At 38.0% G+C, this 10,000-nt stretch overlaps 1 protein-coding gene across 1 annotated transcript in view; it reads right to left on the reverse strand.

The window, feature by feature from the left end:
* Positions 1–1,540: 1,540 nt before the first annotated feature.
* The window catches only part of LOC125036652 (glucose-6-phosphate exchanger SLC37A4-like), a 15,638-nt gene continuing 7,178 nt past the window's right edge, over positions 1,541–10,000 (reverse strand). The window contains exons 5-12 of the mRNA XM_047629436.1: positions 8,634–8,767; positions 7,999–8,134; positions 7,067–7,189; positions 5,377–5,547; positions 4,913–4,998; positions 4,357–4,464; positions 3,473–3,611; positions 1,541–2,122 (exon numbers count right to left, since the gene is read on the reverse strand). Of these exons, the coding sequence (XP_047485392.1) occupies positions 1,965–2,122; positions 3,473–3,611; positions 4,357–4,464; positions 4,913–4,998; positions 5,377–5,547; positions 7,067–7,189; positions 7,999–8,134; positions 8,634–8,767 (1,055 nt within the window). The 3' untranslated portion in view covers positions 1,541–1,964. The remainder of the gene's footprint in view (positions 2,123–3,472; positions 3,612–4,356; positions 4,465–4,912; positions 4,999–5,376; positions 5,548–7,066; positions 7,190–7,998; positions 8,135–8,633; positions 8,768–10,000) is intronic.

The following is a 10,000-nucleotide window of genomic DNA, read 5'->3' on the forward strand; positions in this document are numbered from 1 at the left end:
TGAATCAGTTAAATACACATGTCGTTTTGTTTTGATTATTATTAATATAATTCTCATTTTTCTTTCTTTTCTTTTCTTTGTTTTATGTCTGGCAGGAAGTTTTGTGAAACTGAACAAACGGTATGGGTGTTCGTCCTCGATACAGGGAAAGAGAATAGAGGAAGCCTTCCCGGGCGTTTGTGAGAAGGGCCATCCAGTTCAGTCAGTCTGAACTATCCATAACACGGTGATGAAGTTTTGTTTTTGTTTTTTGTGTTTCTTTTCTGTTCTCCTAGGTTTTGTTCTGTTCTCTTCTCTTCTCTTCTCTTCTCTTCTCGTTTCTTCTCTTCTCTTCTCGTTTTTTTCTCTTCTCTTCTCTTCTATTCTCTTCTCTTCTCTTCTCTTCTCTTCTTTTCTCTTCTCTTCTCTTCTCTTCTCTTCTTTTCTTTTCTCTTCTCTTATCTTCTTTTCTCTTCTCTTCTTTTCTCTTCTATTCCGTTCCGTTCTGCTCTGTTGTTGTCGTTGTTGTTGTTGTTGTTGTTGTTTTCTTTTCTTTTCTGCAACAACTACAAAAAGATTTTTTGGATATTTTGTATTACCATTACTCTGTCCTTCTTAGTTACACCGTTATTATTATTACTATTGTTTACACTTAAACTGCAATGTATTTCACAGAAGAGTACGTTTTTTCATAGAATGTTATCAGTTAACACTTCGCAGTTCCCTGGCCAGAGGACGCAATCACCCTTGTTATCAAATGCTCGTAGTATTATTATTAGTTAAGGAAAATGTTCGAGGGTCACTGATAGCTTCTTTTTTTTTCTCCAAGGCCTATCTAACCTTTACTCATACATATAAAATATATCAGTTTGTTGATATAATAAACTCTGGGTGTGGTGAACTCTTCAACCTTAGAGAACACTATGAATAACAGTGTTATCTGAAGTCTAAATGAAGTTTGGTTCTTGCATAACATGGGGATTTATGCATGAGTTTAAAAGTATTTTTTTATTTGTTTATTTCTTTTCTTTTTCTTTTTTTTGTTTGTTTGTTTGTTTATTTGGTGATAGGAAATTTGATGTTTAAATCATTGGGTAGAATAATGAATTATCACCTTTATAACATGAGCATAATACCTGCATCAGGTGTTGCGTGATTTATTTTAGAAGGATAAAATGTGAGTTTATTGTAATCTCCGAATTCTTCTGGATTTACTGACATCCTATAACTTTAATTTGACTTAAAATACATGCAACTTGTGTACCATATTCAATATGTAATAATTAAAAATATATATTTCAACAATGAATGACCACTTTTCCTGGAAATAAATTGACAAGAATATGATTTAAACGCACAGATCGGACGCATCACATAGCGTTCAAAATATCTGGTCTTATAATAAAATTACCATAGAATAGGCCTACCAGACTATTTCTACTTACCTACACTATATGCTACTTATAGTAAATTCAACACCAGAGAAATTATATCCTACTGCACTACACTTTAATTTTCTAGACATGTGTGTTTCCTTAGCAGGTTTTGCAATGAAACACTGTTTGTTAAAGTATATTTTTTATTTATTTATATACAAAGGATGGATGGATGTTTTAATATGCGATTCACGTACTTTTTACATACTATTATAGAGACTTAAAATCTATAGTACTTGAAAATAAGTTTACATGCATAGTATGTAGGCCAACATATTTCTTAACCAAAAGAAATTTGTTGTATGTGAAAAGATGAACAGTGACTAACTTATGTGATAAAGACATGAATATAATTAATATTAAATATATAATAATGATAAATAAAGAAGAGACTTGAGAAGAAAATAATTACACATAAAATGAAAATAACTGAAAAAGAAAGAAGCAAAAAAAAAAGGTAAATCTTAAACCAATGAATCCGCTTTTTTAAAACTATTATTATTACAAAAGGAAGAAAATAAAATATAGATATATACACATATAATCATTCTACTGCTCCTTGGCCTTGAGTGTGATGTGTATTCTTCTGCTGACGAGGATGAGAAGCACGGAAGACGCAGCCAGGATCTCGAGAAGCAGGAAGACCCCGTTCCACGAGAAGGTCCTGGCGACCCAACTCAGCGGCCAGCCAGCGACCACAGCGCCCACTGGAGGAGGAGGCGGTTCAGTTGAGGAAGCAAGATGGGGAGGAAGGTGGGAAATGGGGATGGGGGATGGGGAGGAAGGTGGGAAATGGGGATGGGGAGGAAAATGGGAAGTGGGGATGGAGGATGGGATGAGAAATGGGAAATGGGGAAGGAAAATGGGAAATGGGGATGGAAGGAGGAAAACGGACAATGGGAGATGGGAAGGAAAACGTGAAACGAAGATTAATGAGATGAAGGACAACGAGAAACGGGAAGGAAAACGAAAAATGGGAATGGATGATTGAAGGGAAAAAGGAAGGAAGGAAGATGGAAAAGGATAGTAAAAGGGGGAATAAGTCAGAATGAAGGAGATGGAAAGAGGGAGGCAGTGAGGATGGAAAAACAACGAAGTAGAGGAATTAATATTAGCTGACACGAAAAGAAAGAGAGAAAGGGAGAAGGTGATGAAAAGGAGAAAGAAGAGAAGGAGAGAATAATAAAGACGGAGAGAGAAAAAAGGAAGACTGAAGATATAGAGAAAAAAAAGTTACTTGACAAGAGGAATGAAAGAAAGTGAAGGGGATAGAATAAAGGAGAAATGTGGTTAGTTAACACAGATAGAAAAGGGGGGAGAAGAAGTAAAAAGAGAAAGAGAAAGAAAGGAGGAGAGAGGAGAAAGGAAGAAAAGTGGAAAGGAAGAGACTGACGGAAAAAGAGAAGAAGGATTAAATGTAAAAAAAAAGAAAAAAAGAAGAGAGAGGAGAGAGAAAGAGGGAGAAGGAAGGAAGCAGAGATAAAAAAAAACGACTCCTTTTTTCAGAATGTAAATTTGATTAATAAAATACTTCAGATTTACAGATATTTGAAATAGCAAAGTTAGCAACTATACAGAATCTGCCAAGTCGTGCCTGAGTGAAAGTTTTTGCCTGTGTGTGTGTGTGTGTGTGTGGGTGTGTGTGTGTGGGTGTGTGTGTGTGTGTGTGTGTGTGTGTGTGTGTGTGTGTGTGTGTGTGTGTGTGTGTGTGTGTGTGTGTGTGTGTGTGTTTGTGTGTGTGTGTGTGTCTGTGAGAGAGAGAGAGAGAGAGAGAGAGAGTGAGAGAGAGAGAGAGAGAGAGAGAGAGAGAGAGAGAGAGAGAGAGAGAGAGAGAGAGAGACAGACAGAGAGAAAGAGAGAGAGAGAGAGAGAGAGAGAGAGAGAGAGAGAGAGAGAGAGAGAGAGAGAGAGAGAGAGAGAGAGAGAGAGCGAGAGAGAGAGAGATTACGTATCCATCCGCCTGAGCATATACATTCACATATGTACCCGCTGACATCTATAACTGTACGCATGCACGTCCACACATGTATCCAGGTACATTCAGTCCGCAAACTCACCATTGGCAGCGAGGGCCACCACGGCATGCGCAGTGCCAGACAGATGGGCGGGGAAGGATTCAGATGCCACAATGCCATAGATGGAAATCGGGCCAAACATACTGGCTCCGAGCAACACACCCACGGCGGACACGAGGAGCTGAGTGTTGGAAAAAAAATCAATTATAAATTTCTTTATTCACAATATAAACCCTGTTCTTAAACAAACAAGAATGTGTAAGCAGATTTTGTCACATATATTTTAACATTTGAATTGAAATGCACAGAAAGCACATAGAAAAAAATAAAAACATTCCAGGCTTTATTTTTTATTATAATGTTAACGCCTTAAGCTATACATCTCACAGCATCAATCCGTTAAGGGATGGATGTTCTAAAATAATTGTAATAAAGATAAAATCAAGCAAATAAAATAAACAAAAAAGCGTCTAAATTATACTGTTATACTTGAATGCACTAGTTTTGCCAGATAAAATCCCAGTTCGATAACCCTAGAGTGACCGCGAATTTATTATCCGACCAACTATACATTAGAGAACAACAAATCGCGATAAAATAGAAAGAATGGATTTATATCTAAACGTGCTGTACGGAACACTAGAATATACCAAATCGCAATACAGTAGAAACAGGTTGAAATTGAATACCTAACGGCGCTATACGTTTACGACCAGAATATAACATACAAAAATAGAAAGACAGAATTGACAACTAACGAATCACAAAACGGAATGAAACATCTCATACAGGACTAGACGATATATACCATTAAACACACAATAAACAACAATAAATCACAACAAAATAAATAACAATAAATCTCAACAAATAACAATAACTAACAAAAAAAAAAAAAAGACAAAACGAAGGAAATCATATCTGACCTGAGATGACTGCGGCGACAGGAGATTGCACAGCAGGTGGAGGCCGACGGCGCAGGCAACCATGAAACCGGCCGCGACCAAGAGCCTGACGTTCCCTACTATTCTCAGCTGTTCGCGAGGGAATTGCAACATGGTAAGTGAAGCAAGAGACGAATGGTGTAATGATTGTGGTGTTAATGATGATCAGGATGATGATAATAGGATAGTAGGCAAAAATAATGATAATTATTAAAATAAGAAGCAGTGATTTTGGGTAAGTTGTTATAATAAATCATGATTATTATCATTATTGCTGTTGTTGTTATTGATACTGACGCTGTTATTGTCGTTATCATTTCTATCATTATAATAATAATAATGATAATGACAGCATTGCTAATGATGATGATAGTAATAATCATACCAACAATAACCAATAATGACAGCAGTAATAGCATAATAATGATATTATCAAGAATAACTATAAAGATAATAACAACAGGTACTAAAAACTACATCACATATATTTTTTTTATCTCCTTTAAAACGAATTAATAATTGCACAGTCGTCACTCACCCGCCGTGCCATCTTGTCCGTGATCACACCGGCGAGGATTCCACCGATGAAGCCTCCTGTTTCGATTGCACTCGTGAAGGAACTCGCTGTAGGGGGAAGGAAGGGGGTGTAGTGACGGGGGGGAAGAGTGGTTTGTCTGTCTGGGTATCTGTGTGTCGGTCTGTTGGTTTGTAGATATTCAGATTTATATTTGCAGTTATGTATTTAGACACACATACACGCGCATACTTGCTTAAATACATACATACAAACTTACAAACACACACACACACACACACACACACACACACGCATACACCCACACTCACCCCCCCCCTCCACACACACATACACCCCTACACATACACCCCCCCCCCCCCCCCCCCTGCACACACAGAGTCTAACCAGGCAACCAACCTCCTTGCCTGAACACATACCCCCACACACACAAACAGAATAACAGATACGTAAAACACCAGACTTACCTTGCATTTGAGACCTTCCAAGTTCCTCAATGAGATAGATCTGCCCCCAGTCTGACAGCGCTGTTTTGCTGCAGAAGACGACCATGTAGCTCACGGAAACCACCCACAGAAAGGGAGAACGAGCGAGGTCCCTCACCGTCATGTTGGTATTATTAGTGGCTACGTCCTTCTCTGTGAAGAAAGGAAAGGAAGAGAAAAACGTTTGTTGGTTTATATCAGTAAATGTAAATAACGATTTAGACGGCATTAACGTTTGATGTTCGTTCATGTCAGTGAGCATAATTACATGATCTAGGAATTTCAGTTAGTAGGACGGGTATATGTTCAGTTTGTATTTAGTATGGGACTGGGAGTCATAAAATAAACGCGAATTTGTTCATGTTCATATAACTGTGTTCGTATTCTGTTGTATGTCACGTTTGTGTGTGTTTGATGGTGAGTGAGTGTGTGTGTGTGTGTGTGTGTGTGTGTGTGTGTGTGTGTGAGTGAGTGAGTGAGTGAGTGAGTGAGTGAGTGAGTGAGTGAGTGAGTGAGTGTGTGTGTGTGTGAGTGAGTGAGTGAGTGAGTGAGTGAGTGAGTGAGTGAGTGAGTGAGTGTGTGAGTGAGTGAGTGAGTGAGTGAGTGAGTGTGTGTGTGTTTATTAGTACACTCACATCTACAAATCTTGTATCTCGATGAAAAAATAAATGAATAAATAAAATATACATAAACAACAAAACAATAAGTATTACACCAATTCCCCCAGATAAGAGGCCCTTCAGAGGCCAATATCCCACGTTAACATACAGCGCCCCACATTCTCTCCCACGCGAGACCGACAAGTAGACCTGTTAGATAACCCTAAAAAAGAGCACGTGTTTACAGTATGGTTCTCTGTCCCTTGAGAGGTGAAATTTGATCCGGATAACCGACCTTGCCTTAGGAAGACTTTGACCTTGTTTAAAATTCTGGCTTTTACTCGAAGGTCTGACCTCTCTGCTCAAAGAAAATTTGACACGGGTTTAGAATCTTTAGAATCTGATCTTGAGTTGAGGAAAATTTGATTTTGGTTGAAGAATATTTGGTTTTGTCAAGCATACTGGCCTTGCTCGAAGAATATTTAATCTCGTCTAGAACAGTGACCTTATTTTAAGAATATTTTACCTTGCGGAGGATACTGACCTTGCTTTGAAGAAGATCTGAACTTGCTTAGAACATTGTCTTTGCTTAGAATATATCGAAAAAGTGACTTAGAACACCAACAATACTAACCTAACTCCTCCTTTAAAATACCGACCTTACTCCCCCCCCCAAAAAAAAAAAAAAATCACTTAAGATACAGACCTTACCCAAAAGAAAGTTCTACCCTCCCTTGAAATACAGACCTTACCCTTTAATAAAACCAAAAATCCTTTAAAATACAGACCTTATACAAAAGAAAGTTCTGACCTCCCTTAAAATACAGACCTGACCCCAAAAATAAAAATAAAATCACTTAAAATAAAGACTTTACTTAAAAGAAAGTTCTAACTTCCCTTAAAATACAGACCTTACTCTTTAATAAAAACAAAAATCCCTTAAAATACAGACCTTACCCAAAATAAAGTTCAAACTTCCCTTAAAATACTGACCTTGCTCCCCCAAAAAATAAAATCCCTTAAAATACATACCATACTCAAAATAAAGTTCCAACCACCCTTAAACTACTGACCTTGCTTCGGCTTGGTGGGCGGGGAAGGGCGGGAGGAGGCGGTCGGGTCGGGGAGGTGGGCGTGGGCGGGATCGTCCACCAACGCCACGAGAGACACGCCCGCCATCATGATAGACACCAGACCTGCAGTGAGAGAGGGTGTTCGTGATTCAGATTCTCTGCTTCTCTCTCTCTCTCTCGCTCTTTCTTTTTTCTCTTTCGCTTTCTCTTTCTGTCCTTTTCTCTCTTGTTTTTGTTGTCTATCTCTGTTTCTGTCTGTTTGACTGTCTCTCTCTCTGTCTTTCTCTCTTTCTCTTTATCTCTCTCTATCTATCAATCTATCTATCTATCTATCTATCTATCTATCTATCTATCTATCTATCTATCTATCTATCTATCTATCTATCTATCTATCTATCTATCTATGTATATATATTTATTTATTTATCTATTTGTCTACCTATCTATTATTCGATCTATTTATCTTCATCTTGCTTTCTCTCTATGTTTATTTGTCTATCCATCCACCTATCTATCCATCTATATATCTAACTATCAGCTCATCTATAAATCTATAAGCCTATCCATCTATCCATATATTTGTCAATCTATATATCAATCTATCTGTCTGTCAGTCTATATATCTATTTATGCCTGTCTATCAAACTCTGCCTCTCAATATATTTATTAACAAACACAGTTACATATATAAACATTCACGTACTTCAACAACTAAAATTATCATTCCAGAATAGTTTCAACACTTTTACAGACAAAAAAATAATAAAAAAAACAAAAGTATGAAAAAAAAACAAATAACTATTTCTAAAAAAATAAAAAAAAAACTCCAAAACAAAAACAAAAAATAAATAAAACAACGAACTCTCACCCCACAAAAAATAATAATAAAATAAAAATAAAAAAATAAGTAAATAAGTCGCGCCCTCCCTCACCTGCCAGGATAAGGGAGGCGCTCCAGCCGTGGTGCACAATGACGTAGGCTGCGATGAGAGGCGACGCGGTTCCTGACACGTTGCTGCTGGCCGTCAGCACGCTCCACCACGTGCCGAAGTTGGCCGGGCTGAACCACTGTGTTGGAGACAGGTGGAGGGCGTTAAAGGAGGGAGGAAGGAGGGAGAGGGGGGAGGTCTTTGCTTATTTGTGGCTTTTTGGGGGGAGGGAGGGTATGTGGGTTATTTTGTTTTGTTTGTTTGTTTTTTGTATGGTGGGTTTCTTTGTTTTTCCTGTTTATTTATTTATTTATTTTATTTTATTTTATTTCTTAAGTGTCGTTCTTTTTGTTTGGTTTATGATTAATGATAGTACTAGTGTTGATGTTGAAGATAGCGAGTCAAAAGAGACATACTTTTTTTTACTTTAATCTTACACCTTTGTCATCACAGCAATCTTTACACCCACTACATTCCACGCCAATCAAAAAGAATACCCATCACACAACAATAAAAAAAACTAATTTAACAATACTAAAGAAAAAAAAACTCATTTAACAATACTAAAGAAAAAAAACTAATTTAACAATACTAAAGACCACCACACCACCACCAAATATCCCTTATTCAATACCCACCTTCTTCAGTAACTTCGCACACGCCGGCCACCCAGCTCCCTGCGCGAAGCCGTTAGCGAACCACAACAAAGCCCAGAGTCTCGGGTCTTCAGTTCTCGCAAAGAGCAGTGTGCTTCCCCCGCTCAGAGCCAGTCCTGGAACAAGGGAATGACTCGGTGAAGTGGCTTGGTAGGTTACCGTTTGTTCCACTGATCATAAGAAGGATATTGAATGTTAGAGGTGGCAGTGTTGAATGAATAGATAGATAGGGAGGACAGGTATGAATAAGATGTTTTTTTTTTGTGTGTGTAAGAGATGTGTTTCGTCGGTTTCTTGTTATATGTTCGTCGGAATTCCATAGAGTTCCGGTGAAGATGTAATCAAAACCGGTTAAATACATTTCTTGTATTGTGAAGATATTCATTCGCATTCATACATTTTCTACCTTTGTCGTAATGAATACGGTTTAGATAGATGTGTATGTGTGTTTGTTTGTGTGTGTGTGTGTGTGTGTGTGTGTGTGTGTGTGTGTGTGTGTGTGTGTGTGTGTGTGTGTGTGTGTGTGTGTGTGTGTGTGTGTGTGGGTATCTGTATATGTGTATGTGTGTTCAGTATGACTACAACGCATTGAAGGAAACGCACACGCGAGTACATACATAATCAGTAAACAACTACAAAGCCTTGGGTGAACAAAGAAAGACGAAACCGCTTTATTAAAGATAAGAGATAAGAACACAGGTTGCTGACCCTGTACACACACCCTCCTCCTCCCTCCCACCCCTCCCTCTCGCACACAAGGCTCACTCCCACGACCTCCATTCCCCAACAGATAACGATCGAGGTCATATTAGGTCACGAGAATGGCTGTAAGGGTGGGCTGCTCTGTCGCTATGTTCAACACGCTGTTTACAAAATACTTTTTTTTTTTTTACTCTATTCACCTGCCGGAATTACGGTAAGAGATAGGCACCTGATAAGCGTTATCTGTAACCTTAGCGGGTGCCTTTTATTCTTAGTTGTTTTGACAATATGTGGGAGCGTTAAGGGCATGAAGATTATTCAAGTGTTTACAGCAATACGGTACACACACGATAATCTTGCCAGTGATAATGACATTAATGATGGTAACAACTAATGGTGGTAATGGTAATGATAACAGTAATGGCGACGATGATAATGGCAATGATGATAATGATGGTAATATTGATAGTAATGATAGTGTTAAAATAGTACCATTACTAATAAGCTTGACAACAATAACAGCAAGGACAGGATAATAATATCAGAGAAAAATAATAAATATTGATAAGCAAATGAACATCCAGACCCTAGTAACAACAAAACAGAAACCGTACGAGAGAGTTATGAAGTGTTTTTCTATAAGCAAT

The sequence above is a fragment of the Penaeus chinensis genome, chromosome 21 (genome assembly GCF_019202785.1).
Source record: "Penaeus chinensis breed Huanghai No. 1 chromosome 21, ASM1920278v2, whole genome shotgun sequence".
Taxonomy (NCBI): domain Eukaryota; kingdom Metazoa; phylum Arthropoda; class Malacostraca; order Decapoda; family Penaeidae; genus Penaeus; species Penaeus chinensis.